The sequence below is a fragment of the Myotis myotis genome, unplaced genomic scaffold (assembly GCF_014108235.1).
Source record: "Myotis myotis isolate mMyoMyo1 unplaced genomic scaffold, mMyoMyo1.p scaffold_m19_p_10, whole genome shotgun sequence".
Taxonomy (NCBI): domain Eukaryota; kingdom Metazoa; phylum Chordata; class Mammalia; order Chiroptera; family Vespertilionidae; genus Myotis; species Myotis myotis.
In genome coordinates, this window is record NW_023416314.1 from 45,233,753 (window position 1) to 45,251,196 (window position 17,444).

General features: G+C 48.2%; 1 protein-coding gene across 6 annotated transcripts in view; it reads left to right on the forward strand.

Annotated features, from left to right (window-relative positions):
* The window catches only part of PPFIBP2 (PPFIA binding protein 2), a 131,911-nt gene that overhangs the window by 107,312 nt on the left and 7,155 nt on the right, over positions 1 to 17,444 (forward strand). For 5 of the 6 annotated variants that reach the window (XM_036325268.1, XM_036325267.1, XM_036325269.1 and 2 more), the window contains 13 exons: positions 2,080 to 2,141; positions 3,280 to 3,355; positions 4,468 to 4,556; positions 6,274 to 6,341; positions 7,864 to 7,921; positions 8,825 to 8,866; positions 11,639 to 11,777; positions 13,355 to 13,496; positions 14,145 to 14,273; positions 15,981 to 16,131; positions 16,419 to 16,530; positions 16,766 to 16,854; positions 17,166 to 17,288. In XM_036325268.1, coding sequence (XP_036181161.1) covers positions 2,080 to 2,141; positions 3,280 to 3,355; positions 4,468 to 4,556; positions 6,274 to 6,341; positions 7,864 to 7,921; positions 8,825 to 8,866; positions 11,639 to 11,777; positions 13,355 to 13,496; positions 14,145 to 14,273; positions 15,981 to 16,131; positions 16,419 to 16,530; positions 16,766 to 16,854; positions 17,166 to 17,288 — 1,280 coding nt within the window. Of the gene's footprint in view, positions 1 to 2,079; positions 2,142 to 3,279; positions 3,356 to 4,467; positions 4,557 to 6,273; positions 6,342 to 7,863; positions 7,922 to 8,824; positions 8,867 to 11,638; positions 11,778 to 12,905; positions 12,939 to 13,354; positions 13,497 to 14,144; positions 14,274 to 15,980; positions 16,132 to 16,418; positions 16,531 to 16,765; positions 16,855 to 17,165; positions 17,289 to 17,444 lie in introns of all 6 variants that reach the window. The other variant, XM_036325272.1, reaches the window with a different exon arrangement.

A 17,444-nucleotide genomic window follows, 5' to 3' on the forward strand; every position in this document is an offset into this window, starting at 1 on the left:
ACAGGTTCAATTCCCAGTCAAGGGCATGGACATAAGTTTCAGGTTCCCCAGCCCTGGTGGACGTGCATGCAGGAGGCAACCAATTGATGTGTCTCTCTCACATTGATGTTTCTCTCCTCCCTCCCTTCCAGCCTCTCTAGAAAGCAATAGAAACCTTTCCTGGCCACTCTACCTCATATAGATGCCCCCAATCCTACTTTTCTCTAAGTCAGTGTTCTTCACCCCCCCCCCCCCCCCCCGCCCAATAGCATTTATTATAACTTGTCAGCGTTGTATTTTGGGGGTTCTCTTTGTATAACCTGTTGTCCTCTCTCTGGGGCAGAGACTGTGTCTAAGTTTTCTTTAAGACATTTCCACATACCAATGGTAGGCTCCTAAGTAATATTTATTGCATAAATGAAAGGATGGTGAATGATCCCTGAGGAGTTCAAGTCTTGGTGGTAAATCCTCTTAACACATACTTAGCATTTATGGATATTTTGCCTTGTATACAAAATGCTTGACATCTTCCAACTTTTTCTCTTAGCTCAGGTCGCAAAGTAATGCTGGGGGAGATCATGTAGCCGGGTAGATTGATCCTATTACCTAGTCTCATCTCAGCCTCAGCACTGCTTAGCTCAGATCGCTGCTGGGGTGGTGAAGCCACGTGGCCATGAAACAGTAGCTTAGGCTAGAGAAAATTAGCCACCAATATGCTAATCCCTTCCTCAGCTTTTCTTTTCCCAAGCCATTAAGTGTATGTGTCACCCACCATCAAGCCTAATGTAGAGGCTGGATCCGCCTAAGATAACCTAGATTATCTGTGATGTTAAACCAAGACAGAAAGCTCCCTGGTCCATGACTTCTAGACCAGGCAGCCTTTCCCCAAAGCCCCATGTTACTCCACAGTCCATGCCTTCCAAGCCCTGCCCCATTCTATCATCAGTTGCCTCCTGGAGTTGGTCCTTTGGTCACTTGCTCCCCAAAGCATCAAGGTTTACCAGTCTTCATGTGGAACTCACTGCTCTCTCCACATGCCAGGCTGCAGAGCTGATCTTCAGCTGCCAAGAGCCTAAGATAATGGGCAAGCACTCTATACTTTGCTCTGAAAATGGATCCCTACAGCTATTTATACAAAGTCCATAAATCTGTTCTTCCTGTTCTTGTTGGATGTAGCAAGCATCCTGAAAGCAAATGGGGTGCCTGTACTGTGGTTCCCTGGTCTCCTGTACTTTTCTTATATAGACATCCCTATTCTCTTTGCAGTACCCTATATCAGGTGTATCCTTGTTTGGAAAAATCTAACTATGTGCCAATTCCTAGCCCTCCAAATATTTGGCAGAACTACCTCTAGCTCCTTCACGCATTGGCATTTGACCTGGCTCTCCAGACCAGTCTGGGAAGAAGTCAAGAGAGTCCCTGTTGGTTCCGAAGTGAGAGAAGGCCATGAATTATCCACCACAGACTGAAATAGATTCCTCAGCCCATAGGGAAGTTCTATAGATGTATGATGAAATAGGATTGTTTTACTTAACAGTAGAGTTTGTTTTAATATATGCAAAGATGTGTCTAAACATGTTAGTCAATTCTGACTATACCATTTTAAACTAAGCCAAGTAATCAACTCTTTTACATAGTCTTTCTTTTCCAGTCTCCATTCAACTATAGACATTTCTCCCCTTATTTTAAATTCTCTGCTACAATCCATGGGACTGTATGATTTTCTTTAAAACTAGCTGCAGTCCAGGCACATGCCTCATAAAAGATAAATGTCTATATTCTTGTGAGATGTTGGTTGTGAAAGATTTTTCTCTGTGTCATCTTTGAGTAAATGGCATTTTGTCCCCCCCCCCCCCCACAAATGTCTATAAAGAGAAGACAAAATGATAGGTTCATTCATTTATTAGTCTGACAAATACTTAATGAGACTGAAGTGTATGCCAGACACCATTATGGGCTCTTTAAAAACTAAAGAAGCCCACAGGCAGTTTATTCACATGGAAACTCCTCAAGTTTTCACTTGAGAAGCATCTTAGCATGTGGAGATAGCTGCCTGCATTTACATAAATAATTCTTTCCATATCTAAATTCTTCTTTTAGACCAAGAAATTCAACGTCTGAAAATTGGGATGGAAACTTTGCTTATTGCCAATGAAGATAAGGTAAGATGGTCATTGGGCAACCATCTTTTCCCTCCTGACATCCCTGGCTCTATTGATCTCTGCTGGTCTCTGATATTTTGGGCATGGCCATACCCATCAGGTCATTGACTCAGCGATGTGTTGGGAGAATGGCTGTGCTTCTCAGAGACTAGACCTCAGCCACCTGTTTTTGGCTTTGATGTATGGGAACTTTGCCTAAATGGACTCTCCCAAAGGCAGATTAAAGCCAAGCCTATTCATGCTGGTGTGGAGAAAAAATACCTCTGTGGTTACTGCCAATGTCGTAGCTGCTGCTTAGACTCCTAGCTAAACTCCAGATCAATCCACCCACCTCCCACATTCATGATCCAGTGACTGACCCAACACAGAGCCACTAGGCAGCATGCAATGCTGTTTGTCCTGCTGTCTTATATTCTTCACGTGCAATTCCCACATAATCATAAATTAAACACCTCTGTAACCTGGCACAAACATCAGCTTGGAGGATCACACCCCTGTATTTTACAGATGAGGAAACAGACTCACAGTACTTTAGTTTTGCCCAAGGTCAGGTAACAGTAGGTGGCAGGGCTAGAGTTTATTCCCAAGTTCATCTTAACTGCAGAACCTGTGTGGCCTCCCAAGTCCCTAGGCCTTTGCTGAAAGAAACAATCCCCTGGGGATGTCCTCTGTTGTGTAGGAACCTTAGACTCCTAAGGAACAGGCAAGGACATTGGGATAAATAGACAGTTTTATTTTAGTCGTGGGGCGGCAGGGGGAGGAAAGGCGGGGGGTATCTCCAGGGAACAACACTGGGGCCAGGAGGCAGATTTGAATGGTTACCTTAGGAGAGCAGGGGGACAGAGAATTTCCTGCTTCTGGAACTGTTTCAGCCCCTCAAAGGCTGTGTCAAGAAGGGTCTGTCTTATGGTTGGAGATTGGACTCAGCCTTCAGGGAGAGGCAAGAGTGGCTACAGCCTCCTGGGAGGCAGACCACAGAGAACCCGGCTCTGGGAAGGGGCCTGGACACTGTGTTGAATGCTTCTCAGGTTCCCCATGGCACCTCCTCTCAGTGGGCGCAGCACATAGCCTGGGCCCGGAAAGGAACTCCTGAGGTGCCAGTGCTGGCGCTTACATGTCTGCCCTCGCACTGCTGCAGGACCGCCGGATTGAGGAGCTCGCGGGGCTGTTAAACCAGTACCGAAGGGTGAAGGAGATCGTGCTGGCAGCGCAAGGTAAGAGCCCCATTTTCTCCCAGAGGTATTCCAGCTGTGTGGTTACATCCAGGGGCAGTCCTGCCAGAAGATTCTTCATCTTCATTTGGGAACGACCCTCCGCTGGAGAATGGAACCGGTTAGACTGTCCTGAATTGCAGGAAATGGGCAGCTGTGAAGATTTCCAGAAATTTTGTCAAATGGCACTCAGTTCAGAACTCTCAGGGATTGTCCAGATCACCAAGAAAATGCAGCCTTCAAATTGAGTCCCTGAGAATCCCACCCTGAGAGGATCTCCTGCATCTCCCCAGGTTTCCCCTGGGAGAGTCAATGAGGGGAGGGCAACCTGGATCAGAAATCATCTCAATTTTAAGCAATAAAAAAAAAAAAAAAAGAAAAGAAATCATCTCATTGGGGATGAGAGCTTGTCCACCTCCCGGAGAATGTGAAACTCTCCCAGAGGACGCCCAGGGCTTGGCTCCCACAGGAAGTCACAGGGCAGAGAGAGCTGTTTGCATTTCATATTTGCTGCCCAGACTGAATGCAACGTGCAGGCAGCATTCATGTTCTTATGGGCACAGTGGGGCATGTGCCAGGCTGTCCTCTTTATTCACACCATTGACCTGGGCTCCCATCACAGATCCCAAGGAAGCAGCTGTTTCATAGGAGAGGGCTGCTTGGAGGATATTCAGGAATCTCTGATTCCGGCTGAGCTGCTGCTTCATCTTAGGAACAAACTGGGTTGTGGCTGACTGGTTACCACCTTGCCCACCCCCCTCACCCCATTCCCACATATATGTCACTGCTGTTTACGTTTTCTGTAATCCTTGGAGACCTTGGGTCAAGTCACTCTCAGAATCTGATTGCCTGGGCCAAGGAGTGAGAAGGTTAGAGAGGGATACTGCGGGGTGCCTTCTCTCTGTTCCACACAGGAGCTTTGACCTTGAGATGACCCTCTTGGCAGCCCATGCTCAGATGCCCCGAAGAATCTTCCAAATCATGCTCTTAATGCTCCTCTGTATATTTCTTAGTCTTTCTTGGTGAAGGAAAAAAGTGTTAGGATTGTGTGGTGCAGTTATAATTTCTGAACAAAGGACACTATGTGATCATCTTTTCTGCATTGATGCTCCCAGGGCCTTCAGAAAGAAATCTCTCAATCAATGAAGAAGAGCTGGAGGGAAGTTTCAGAAAGTGGAGCACTGCAAATAAAGGCCCCGAAGAGGTGCTGTTTCCATCTGGAATGTGGGGTTTCAGCAGTTCCCAGGGGTGTACCCTGAGCACAGGGGGGATCTAGGCAGGCACCTGTCAGGTGTAAATCTTGACAGGTGAAAATTGTAATCAGTGGAGCCCCAGAGGCCTTGGGGAGAACCGCGAGGGCAGCCAGGGGCCCAGGCACAGGCCTGTGTTTGCTTGGGAGGCACAGCACAGTGGATACTGGACATTCAAGGGTAGGAATTTTTTTTTTAATTCAGTTCCTCGTCTTTTTGTATTTCCTTTCTGGAGTGTAAGCATAGTCCAAAAATGTTGTTGCTTTTACTTACCCATCTATTTCTCCAGAGTCTGCAACAATGCCTGGTACCCAGTAGAATTCAACAAGTATTTGTTGAATAAATGAACGTGTCTTGCTCATTTAGAGGAGCAGCTGCCAGTTTTGAAGTCCTACATCCCTACTTCACAGACGTCCCCTGGGGACCCAAAAACCAGCATAGAGATGTTCTTTCTCCTCTTTTCCTTGTTTAAAATCTGCCCCTATTATGTGAATCTCTGTGGACTTAGGATCAACACAAATAAGCACACAGGTAGAGAAAGGGCTTCAACCTAGGATCTTAAAAAGTTCAAGAATCTCCAGAACAGCCACACTGAAGAGGATCTCAGTGGTCCAGCTCAATGCTTTTAGTGTAGGAAAGTGTAAAGTCTCACCCAGTGACCCAGTTACCTAGTCAAAGCAAGCGTGCCGGCCTGCTGGCGGTAAGAAAACAGCAGTAACTGATACGTGCTCAGTACCTCTGAGTGTCACTGTGATGAGCACTGTGTGTGGCTCACCTCATCTACTCCACAGCAAGGAGATGGCAGAACCTTGACTTAAAGCCAGGTTTATCTGACCAAAAAGGCCAGGCTTTACCAACGGTACTATAATATCAGGCCCTTCCTGTAGTAGACCAAAAAGACACTGAGCTCTAGAGAAAGGAGGTGGTCTTTGCAGTCAGTCTGTCCTTATACACCATTAGCTCATGTCCATGCCACCTGTTACGCTCTTTCCTCTCTTGGTGAGCTCACACTCAGTTCTTAAGATTCAGCTCAAGTTGTCTTCCTCCAAAGCCCTCCTAACCTTCCCACCGGTGAGAGGGAGCCTCTTCCTCTCCGCCAACCCCATGTTATGTTGTAGGAATTGGTGCCACAAGGACATGTTGCATTGATCTGTCATCCTAATTAACTTGTCTGCCACCCTGATGTGAGGAGTGCTGGCCTTATGACGAGCACAGGGCCTGGCAGGTAGTAGATGTTGCTCATGCTTGTTGAGTGACTCTATCACTAGCAGAGTTGCTCATTGCAAGCAACAGAAATCTACTCTGGCTAACCTTGGCCTAAAAGGAGTGTTCTTGAAAGGGCTCATTGAATAAAAGGAAAAGCTGAAGGGCCAAGCTCTGAAAGGGCAGGAGCAGCCAGAGCCTTTGGGATTCAAGTCTCGGGCCTCTCTTGTCGGGGCTCTGCTCCCAGGATGTGAACTTTGGCCCAGGAAGGAGAGGCAGGTTGGCCTGGGTTGTTTCTTACACCCACCTCCTTGGTATCTTGAAAGAGCAAAGCACCAGAATTGACGGAGCCACCATGGTTGTACCGAGGGAAAGAACTATAACTCCCCAAGAGAAATCATCAAAGGGGAAAGGGTGGTTTCCAAATAGCAGCTGTCCTCTATGATGACTCATCTCTTTCTGGTGCAGATGCCTCCAAGATGTAGCTCTCCTGTGGTGGGGCCACCTCCACTTCCACAGAAATCACTGGAAACCAGGTAGGAGGCTCAAGCTGTGACCTCAGGCCCCACTTGGGGCTCCTAACATGGCGGGGACTGGCCATGTATTGTGGGCATGACCACCATGTCCTGGGAACACCTGCCCTTCCACCATCAGGACAGTAATCCAGGCCCTCGCAGTGGCCGTAACGGGACCAACACCAGGGAGAATAGCAAGCTATGCCTATCAGCCCTGGCCACAGAGGGGCTTCCCTTCCCCCAGGCTGAGGGTCTGGGTCACTGTCACTGAGAAAAGACCTGGCCAGGGGTTACATCCTCAGATGAGAGGTGGCTGCACCTCATCTGGGCCCTCCAGTGGCTCATCAGAGCAGAGAACATTCCATGATGTGTGCCTGTCATTTTTGTCAGGCCCCCTGGAATGTCTTTCCCGCTCTCAAGGGGACTCTAACCCTATGACAAGCCATGCTCTCTAGGGAAGGCCATTTCTCCTGCAGGGAAGCTGGTCCAATTGCTTTGGCAGAGCGTTGCATAGCAATGCACTTATAATTGGCTGGCCTGTGGGTCAGTTGGCTGTCATCTGTCTGGTTCCCTCTAAAATGAACCTATTTCTAGTTCTCTATGTCAGCTCTTTAGAACACGTTTCCAAGTAATGGAGATACAGAGCTTCACTGCCAAGAGCAGGCTGACTGTCAGCCAAGGTGTCTGGAGACAATGGCCACAAGCATGATAGAAGCTTCCCCAGATGGGCACTGAGTCTCCAGAGCTTGTACTCTCAGAAACCCACTTTCCATTCCCCCTGAGTCTCTTAGCCCCAGAACAAACAGTGGTGTCAAAGAAGGTAACCAGCCAGTCCTTAGTTTAGTAGAATAAGAAATTTGGTTTATGAGTTCACTCGGGAGAAAGTAACTCACACTGACCAGACTCACAAGAGACTAATGTACAAGAGATGCTGACTTCTTCATATGAACGGAGAAATACTACTGCCAGGGAGAGACTTGTCACAAGGTAACCCTTGTAACCACAGTGGTGTTGCTTCTTCTCTCTCCAATTGGTGCCCTTCTCTGTAAAGTAGCCCCTGTAAAAGTAAATTCTTCTGAGCAGACTGGAAAACTCTAGCAGGTCGTTCTTTGGAAGTGGGGATGGCTGATTTGCTTATCTCTACTCTAAAGTAATTCTTCCCCCCCGGGTTACTCTTAGGCTCAGACAGGGCAGTATTGGCACCTTCCCTCTCTTTGAGTCTGTTGACTTTGGTCTTTTACGACCACAAAACAGTCAGCTCACAATGAAACAACAGAATGGAATGTTTTTGAGGAATGCCAAGGACTTTTGATTTGGATTTAAGCGATGCTTTCAGGCCTTCACCAACACATTGTCCCACCAGACTATCCCTGAGATGGGCCAGTCTCATCTTAAGTGCAATCATTATGATGAGAGGGTGGCTTTTTCCTGACCTTGACCCTAAGCCCAAGACACACTACTGGTTAAACATTTGGAATGTTCTCTGCATGAATGATATTATGTACCTCCTTCTCCAGCAACTCTTTCTTACCTGTTTTTCCAGGGCTCAGAAAAAACTCTCCTGTAGTCTAGAAGACTTGAGAAGTGAACCTGTGGATAAGGTCAGCCCATCAGCCTCTCCATAAGACTCCTGAGCTACTTCTCTGTGCCCAGCACAGTGCTAGGACACAGGCGAGGTCCCGGTCCCTGCCTTGTAGGGCCTTTTATAAAGTTAATGGGGTGGCAGGAATTATGGGAATATCTTGAGAAAACCAGTCAGGTGAGGTCCAAGGCATCCTAGCGGCCAGGTAAGCCAGGAAATGCTGCCTGGAGTTGATGAGAAAAGATTACCGAGGTGGGCAGAGGCAGGTTTTGGGAAATGGGGCGTATATCAAACCCCAGAAGACCTTGAATTACTGGCCCGGTATCCTCAGGGCACCCTGTGTATTGCAGATTCTAAATGAAGTGATCTGGATAAAGGAGACACTCCCAGGAGTGAGCTACAGGATCATTTAGAAGATTGTAGAGAAAGCGTTTGTAAGAGTCTGAGAAGATGAGGAGGGCTCTGTGGCCCTTTATGAGGGTAGCCCTTTACCATGTGGGTAAACCCTGAACTGGAAGAGAGTGTCACAGTGAGGACATTGGAGACCAAGGGGTCCCACCCTGATAGAGCATCTTCCCTGAGCCCCACCGCCCAGGATCCTGTGGTCTCCTGAAGTGCACCAGCCTCCCTGGTGATGCCATGGAAAACCATAGAGGGTAAAGGTGGCAGGAGGCACAGGCCCACTCAGTAGCTTTGCTCCCATGATCCTCTGCCTCTTGGTCAGATGCTGGCAGCTGCCCAGGACATCTGTCTATGTGGTTGGTCAGTGATTCCTGTTTCCTGCCATGGAGGATGGTTACCTGGCATAACAATAGGGAGGGAGGGGATGAGCCTTGCAGATTCAAGCCAGTCCTGAGTTATTTGTGACTAACACAGCTCTCTTTTTCTCCACGTAATTGAAATCCTCCCTGTCATTCCATAGTGTGTCAACGGGAACAAACTATCCCTGGTGGGAGAACCCAAGGTACGTTAAATGCATGTCCCTCTCACCTGAATGTGGTTGTATTGCTTGCTAGAGTGTTTTCATTTAGCAAGTTACAGCTTTTGTAACCTTAAAATATGTCAACTCTAAAGGGTGAGAGGATGAGAGAAAAGACAACATTTCCCATTTTCTTTGTACTTGCAACCCCCTGTCTTGTGTGCTTTCACCTCCATTATCTGTGGGGTAGGGTTTCCTATATCTTCTCCATTTTATAGGCTCAGAGAAATTCATCTTCAACCAGGCAGCGGAGATGCGATTACTGGAAAGGGGATATGGTCTCAGCACACAACTAGAGGAGGGTGACAGCTTTCACTCTTTCTGTGCTGATATGCCATGGTTAAACACCCAGGCGTCCGTTCAGCCACAGCGGCATCTAACGTTGGTGACTGAGCACTCATTACACTGTAAGACACACTGTGTTCTTTTCTAGCTCTGTCTCTGACATACATCTGCTGGGCTTCCCTAGAATGCCATCGCTGATCCCGGCTCTCCCTCTGGAGCCCTGCTCCTGACAGCTCTAGAATATAAGCCCCTCGGGCCCTCTCTGAGCTAAACATTCTCTTCTCATGTGCACAGAGCACAAACCTTTGGCATCCCTGTTCAGTCTCCTGGGATCAGCACTGTTTCCTCAGTGTCTCCTCCAGCTGTGCTCTGGACCACACTTGAGCGTGACATTCCTCGTGGGGTCTGTCCTGTGCCCTCCCATCCAGTCCCTGGTAGTACTGCTGTCACTCCAGGCCCTGGCACACGACCTTTTCAATGCCTCTGTTTACGGGCTCTGAGGCGGGAACTGTTATTCTCTATTTAGAAATGATCAAAGGTTCTGAGAGGCTAAGAGAAAGGGCTCTGCCTAGGTTGGTCTGACTCAACGCCCAGGCTCCTCCCATTCAATGTGCTGCCTCTGTGCTGGGCAGTCAGTTACATGCTGCTCCCTGGCTGGGAGTTCATTCCCCCATAACCAGGCTTACTCTTCTTGGAGACCAGGGAAGCCACCTGATTCAAGCATTTCTGTTCCCCCTGCATCCCATCCTGACCTTGCACAACCTTCACTCACAGTGAGTCCTTCCTTCCCAGCTTTTCTTCTTGGCTAAACAGAGCTAAGGGCCCTTTCTATCGCCTTCAGCTCTTTCTCACTCATCTGGGCCACCTTGGAAGCCCATTCCTTGGGTTAGATCCATGCGCTCTTCATATCTCAGCTCCTCAGCAAGCTCCCAGAGCAGCCCACGTCAATGGCCTCGGTTGCCTCTGCCCTTCTTAGGAGGGCATGAGTGTTGACGCAACCAGAAGTCTGTTTTGAGTACTCCCCCCCCCCCCCCCATTTTTCCTGTATATTATGGAACTTGGAGTCAGGCGCTTCAGTTTTCTAAATTGCTTGAATTCTGCCTTTCCCACAGTCAGAAAAAAATACAGACTTCCAGGGTACAGTCCCAGAGGGGCTGATTCATGGGACCAGGTTGCAACGTGGGGATTTATATGTTTTTTACACGTGCCCCAGGTGATGGGGAGGCAGCCAGTCCATGGACCAGCGTTTGGACACTGTTGGGCTTGAGCACATGTCTGTCCTTTCAGGCCCAGGCTCTACCTACGGGTCACTGTGAACTTAAAAACCACATGGTCTCCATCTCTCAAGGTTCTGATGATTTTGACCTCACCAGCCATTCTTTCAGAATTATTTGAGAATTTCACTTACTTTTCTCATAGTTCTCCTTTCTGAGCTTCTTTATAGGGTATTAGTATTCAGTGTCCAAAGAATGAGTTGGATTTCAAACAATTTCTAGGACATGGATTTATAAGCAAACTGAATTCAGACATGTATTGGGCACTTGGCTGTTAACTAAATGAAACTTCAAAAGATATCTCAGTCCAGAAGTTTCCCATTGCTTGTCTGACTCGTCCGTTTTGAAATCGATTTTGTCTTTCATGTTACATTTCTTCTGAGTCTAAGTGATTCACAGTGGACTCCCTTGCTAATGTTGCTTCAACTTTTCTTTTTCTTTTATTCTCACTCAAATGCATTGCACTATGTTTCCCTCATGTTTATGAATTTAGGGGCCATTATATCTTTCTTGACCAAATAAGTCCAATTTTTCTTTCCCTCCTAATCAGCTGTTTCTTTGGGGCACTTCCTATGGCCAGGCCCATTGCACTGGGGCTACACCTCATGCAGACCATGATCCGGCGTTCCTAGGGGACTCTGTGTTGGCATGTAGCCCTCTTGCTCATTTTCTGTGATCATCTCCCCTGAGTGCCGTGTACCTTCTCTCTTTGCCTTAATCTGGTATTTTCAAAATTAATATTTTCATAATATAGAATTATTAACATATATAGGTGTAATATATTATCATACTAGGTGTAATATATATTAGTTATTATATAATAAAGCAACAGCTTTTAATATAATTCTGATTTATTTATTCAAAGGGCTCAAAGGGTAATTTATAGCTGTTGATTCATTGAGCCTCTGAGCACTACACCAAGTGGAAAGGCCTCCTTTGCATCTCTCCTCCGCTTCCTGTTTAGTCAGTTGCAGTCAGCCCTGCATTTGGGCTTTCCTCCTGCCTGTCCCACTGTGTGGCCTCGGAACTCTGGTCCCCTCTCCCGGCCTGCACTGACTGACCTCTGAGGGGTCTCTGAGTCAGCTGGAGTGAAGTTGACTCCTGGAGAATAGGGTGTTGTCCCTGCAGCCCCGGGGTTTCCTAGTGGGGTCTGAGTCTGAGACTAACGGCTAATTCAACATCTCTCTCCTTCCAATAGGACAGCACTTTCCTGGCGGAGCACAAATACCCCACGTTACCTGGAAAGCTTCCAGGAGCCATGCCCAATGGAGACGCTACCAAATCTACTCCCACCACCCCCAAGCTTGACCCCACAGGCAACAGCCTGCGGAGGCTGAGTGAGTGTCCAGGCTTCGGCACCTCCAGTCAGTGCACGAGATCCTGTGCCACCACGGCAGCCTGCAGCTGGAGAATGAGGCGGGTGGGCAAATGGGACAAGTCAGACCACTTTCAGAGACTCTGGCTCCCTGTCTGGGCACAACGTTTCCTTCAGTAAACATCTTAGAGCCCAGAAAACCAGGGTGTGCACCCACCCTTTCTTTCCAGCTGTAATTACTCCAGCCCTATCTCTCCCATTCCTCCTCTCTTGAACCCCTCCCTGCCCTTCCCATCATTCCTCCTCTCCCTTCTTCTGAGACTCCCTACTCCACCCTTCCTGTCCCTGCTCTGCCTCCTCTGTCCCCCTGATCTCCCCTTTCCTGTCTCTCCTTCCTCTCTGCAGCCTCTCTATTTCCAGTAGGATGGTATTATGGGCTCTCCCGAGGGAGAGCTTTTCCTTAGAGAAATGGAATCAGTGGCCAGTGGGCAAGGATGCCAGTGCGCAGATAGCCGTTGGATGCTTAGGACCCGAAACCGTGGAGGTCTCTGCTGCTTTTCATGCAGAAGAGGCCATCTTTCCCCTACAGCATCGCATATCCATGGGGCCCGGGGGGGAATATTCAGGTCCTGGCAGAGCTCTCCTACCCCTGACTCCTCATCCCTGGCTATTCCCTGTGCCAGCCCTTGTACTGGCGTCTGTCCTTGGCCAGTTCTGCCTCTAGCTGCAGGAGCTCCAGATAAGCCCTTAAGTGAGTATGTCCTGATGACACTCAGACTTGGACTTGCGGTGGCTTTGGACATTCTAGTCTGACGGAGTCCTAGCACCTGCACAAGCTTTGTGGGGCCCGGTGTATTCATCCCTTCCTCCCTCTCCCTACCTGTGGATACCTCACCTGCCAGGAAGTGGCTCCAGGGGTGTCCAGTCCCCTCACCTGAAGCCTCCTCTCACTGCACTGGCCCTGTGTGCCGAGCTTAGTCACCATTCCTCCCCTTCCTTCCTCGTTGGGATTATTTTTCTTCCTGTTTGAGTTTTTCTCTCTTGCTCGATGACTTTTATTTATTTCTTTGCTTCCCTATAACTCTGGTGGGCTGGACTTGGGCCTCTGTTGCTTCTTCATGTGGCTTCTCTGCTTCTTGGTTGGCTGGAGATCGTGGCCGGAGTGTCAGTGCCCCCGTATTAGGTACTGTACCCTTCCAGGTGAGGTGGAGCGTGACATGCCCTGCTTCCCTACCCTAACCGTCCCTCTGAGCATGCAGCCAGGTGCCCCTCCTGCCTGCATTCCCCAATCTCCCTTGGGAAAAAGAAAGCACCCTCCTTGTTGGAGTTACCTGCAAGTATTTGGACCCCAAACCCTTAGAATTTGAAGGCATTAGCTCACCCAGATTTGAATCCTAAACCTAAGTTGTTCGAGAGAAACCTGGAGTGTGCTCGAGCCCCCTACGGAGGTCTTGGTGTAAAGTTCTGCCCTGAAGGCAGAGCTGGGCAGACTTCCCAATGCCCACAGCCCACGGGAGGATATCCAGGCCTGGGGGAGAAGTTTCTGAAGGTTATGGCCCTTCCTCTCATTCACACATCATCACATTCTTTCAATCTCAGGAGACACAGAAAGCGGTTGGGATGATACTGTTATGGCCAATGACTTCTCATCCACGTCATCTGGTACTGAGTCGGGTCCCCAGTCTCCCCTGACACCAGATGGTAAACGGAGTCCCAAAGGCATCAAGAAATTCTGGGGAAAGTAAGTTGGTAGTGATTGTAATTATATTGCTTGGGATTAATATTCTTCTTGACTGGGCAAAGAGCCTACGTAAACCTCTGTGCAATTAAATATTAGGAAAGCAGTGAAAATAGAGTGCTCCAAGAATTTGAGTGACTTCTTTTAGGGCCCAGAGAAAGAACTGTGAAAGACATCCATTAAATATAGCCAGTTACCTTACATGCCATTCATTCCAGGCTCCCACCCATTCCACACACCCTGAGCACATTCTCTGCAGCTCAGCCACATGTGCTTTGGGAGAGACACATGTATGAGACCACTTGCTTCCTTTTTAGGGGTCAGTCTATGTCTTAAGACATTTTTGAAGATAGGAAGCTGACTACTTGCTGGCCCAACTGACCCAGTCTGTGAAATGAGGCAGAAACCAGCACCAACCTCCACTTTTACTCCCAAAGGGAGGGGCCCAAATCCCAGAGGCAGGGTTAGAATTGAGGCTTGGGTCTGGCCAAGGAGCTATCACAGGTCATGATCCTTGGCCTCTGGGGAGGCACCGGGAAGCAGTGGCATTGAGTCCTGGGTCTGGCTTGTGTGGGCCTGTGTAGGAGGGGGTGCGCCAACGCCACGCTTCCAGGCTGTCCCTGACAGTCTCCATGGATGCTCTCCACACAGAATCCGAAGAACTCAGTCAGGAAATTTCAACACCGATATACCGGGGATGGCGGAGTTTCGGCGAGGTGGGCTCCGGGCGACTGCAGGGCCAAGGCTCTCTAGGACAAGAGACCCCAAGGGTCAGAAAAGGTAAGGCTCCCTCTAGTCCATCTACAAAGAACTGTGTGAAATCCTGGCCAGGGTGGAGCGGGGCCGGGGCCGGACGTCCCAGGGAATCCAGGGGTGTAAGGCAGAGCTTCCCAACCTTTCCCCGTTGGACGCAAGTAGACCTCACTCATGCTCATGGGCACATGGAGGAAGAAGCAAGAGTGTTTTTTGTTTGGTGTAGTGGTTTTTTTGTGTGTGTTTTTGTTTTTGTTTTTGTCATTCTGGCCCTCAACCAGGCATTAAAAAAAAAAAAAATGTTTTTTTAACCAGCATGTTAGGGGTACTTTCTTGGAAGGAACCTTTTGAAATATCTAGCCTTCTATATATTCCATAAATCACCATTTATTTTTAAAAATGAATATAAAGTTGCTTTGTCAATTTCTTTCCTCTCACCTCCTCCCAAAGAAGACTCTATGGAGATTTTAAGTGTGCCATTAATATTCACACTTTACATGAAAAATTGATGTCGCTAAGAATTGACGGCTTTGTAATACCCAGGCATCCTGTCTAGAAACACGATCTGGCTCTTCATTTATTCATGTCTTTTTATGCTGCTCAGTTGGATGTTACAATTACCCCCTCCCCCCGTCCCCGCAGGCGGTGACTCAGGACCCACACATTCTTTGAAAAGGCAGCTCCTAGACATTTTATCATTTTGGTTGCTATGAGTGGGATTTTTAAATTATTTTAACAAAACATGTTAGTGTCTGTGCACTGATGGTATATAGAAAATTTTGGATTGATGCATGTCACAAATATTACATGTGTGTGTATTTTATAACTAGCCACCTTACTGATTCTCTAAGGTTTTCAAGGTGGACAGTCTTCTGAAAGGAGTGGCTTTCTTTTATTTTTACCTTTCTAATGGCTATACTTCTTATCTGTATCTCATCTCTTCCTATACTGCCTACAGGTCTCAGTTATTAGTGCTGATATTAGCACTGATAAAAAGTATTACTTTTTAAAAATATATGTATATATATTTTTATTGATTTCAGAGATGAAGGGAGAGAGAGAGAGAGAGAGAGAGAGAGAGAGAGAGAGAGAGAGAGAGAAACATCAATGATGAGAGAGAATCAGTTATTGGCTGCCTCCTGTACATCCCACACTGGGGATCGAACCTGCAACTCTGGAGTTGAACTGTGACCTCCTGGTTCATAGGTCAACACTCAGCCACTAAACCAAGCTGGCTGGGCTTGCTTTTTTATTGGCTTCCATGTGAATGCCCCTAGTCTTTCATTAGGTATTAGCTGTTGTTGATTGGAGTGTTTTTGGTTGTTTTTTAATGTTAGAGAACTGACCCTTTTTTGTAGTTTTCTGAGTGTTTTCCTAAAAGTGGTGTTGAACCCTGTGGAAAACATGCTTCAGTGTGGCTCTTCATCCTAATGGGGCAGGACTCTGGGCTTGAGGCACATGTGCACATGTGCCTGAACCATGGCACACATAAACACGCCTCACAAGGATCATGTAACAGCCCCATGCTCTCAGCAGCTATAGACTTTAATTCATACCAGCTGCCACCGGAAACTAGAGACCACCTCAGATGAGTGTGTGGAGTTTTTTTTCAACTAGATCTCATGGTGGGGAGTGTTTGTTAAAACATAGTCCCCCTCTTTGTGAGGCTCAGTTACGTACAGATGGAGCCTCAGGCCCCCCGCTCACAGGCAATGCTGTCTTCCTGCTTCCCAGTGACCCCAATGCCCCCTTCGCCCAGTGGCCTACGGAGCGCGTGTGCTTGTGGCTGGAGGACTTCGGCCTGGCTCAGTACGTGATCTTTGCCAGACAGTGGGTGACTTCTGGCCACACTTTACTGACCGCTACCCCTCAGGACATGGAAAAGGTAAGAGCTGAGCCTCTGGGCAAGGAGATTCCCGTCTTTCCCCAAACCGATGCATGGGAGGTGAGGTTCCCCAATCGTCCTGCACCCCCACTCTTCCACTCCCCACTCCACACACAGCAGAGTGGACAGAGCAGGCCCAGACTCCCTCTGTTGCTGCAAATGGATCCCTTGTCGCTGTGCAGGATTCTGCTGCCACCCAGGTGGAATATCTCCACCCAGACACAGCGTCCTCTGAAGGTTTAGCTGCCCGCTGAAAATTCACATCTGTCTTCATCTTTCAATTCCAGGAGCTAGGAATTAAGCACCCTCTTCACAGGAAGAAGCTGGTTTTAGCAGTAAAAGCCATCAACACCAAGCAGGAGGAGAAGTCTGCACTCCTAGACCACATCTGGGTGACACGTAAGGACAGGCTTATGTGCATTATGTTTCTGGCAGCTCCTCCAGGAAGACGGTTTCCCTGGGAATGTGTGTCTCAAAGACGGCTGTCTCTTTGGGGAAGGCAGATGGATTACTAAACCTTATGGGGAGTCCAGCCAGAACGCCAAAACGAGCATCTGCTGCCCCCTTTCCTGTGGCACCCACATTCTCCCATCCTCTCGAATTCTACCTCATCTGTTTCCTCCTGTGTCTGCAGGTTGGCTTGATGATATTGGCTTACCCCAGTACAAAGACCAGTTTCATGAATCCAGAGTTGATGGACGCATGCTGCAGTACCTGACTGTGGTGAGGGTTTTCCCTTTCAATATTTCACTCGTCCCTGTGAGCTCTCAGCTCAGGTGTCCCCGGGGTGGCTATTTTAAACTTGATTCCACCACCTCCCTCGCATCCTTAAGGTCTGAAAATCATGTTGTTTGTCACATAAGAGGTGCCAAGTCGCCAAGTCCAAACCATTGTGCTAAGAAAAGCTGTTGGTGTATCCATGTGCACCTGCCAAGATGTGGTTGGCTTGCCTGTGTTTGGTCTGAGAAGGAACCTCGGGGGTCTTTTGTCACTTTGGAAACTCTGGTTCATCAACCAAAACTTTCCTCTTCCAGAATGATCTACTCTTCTTAAAAGTCACTAGCCAACTACATCATCTCAGCATCAAATGTGCCATTCACGTGCTGCACGTCAACAAGTTCAACCCCCACTGCCTGCACCGGCGGCCAGCTGATGAGGTGAGGGCGGGACGGTACCTGTCTGGGTAGCTCAGAGCCAGGACAGCTGTAAGATTGGGTATAAGAAAGCAAGAGTAACATCATCACGAACTGGCTGGGGGTTCTTTCCTTTGCTAGTGCTCTGTGGTGCCCCAGATACTCCATGGTCCATGCTTC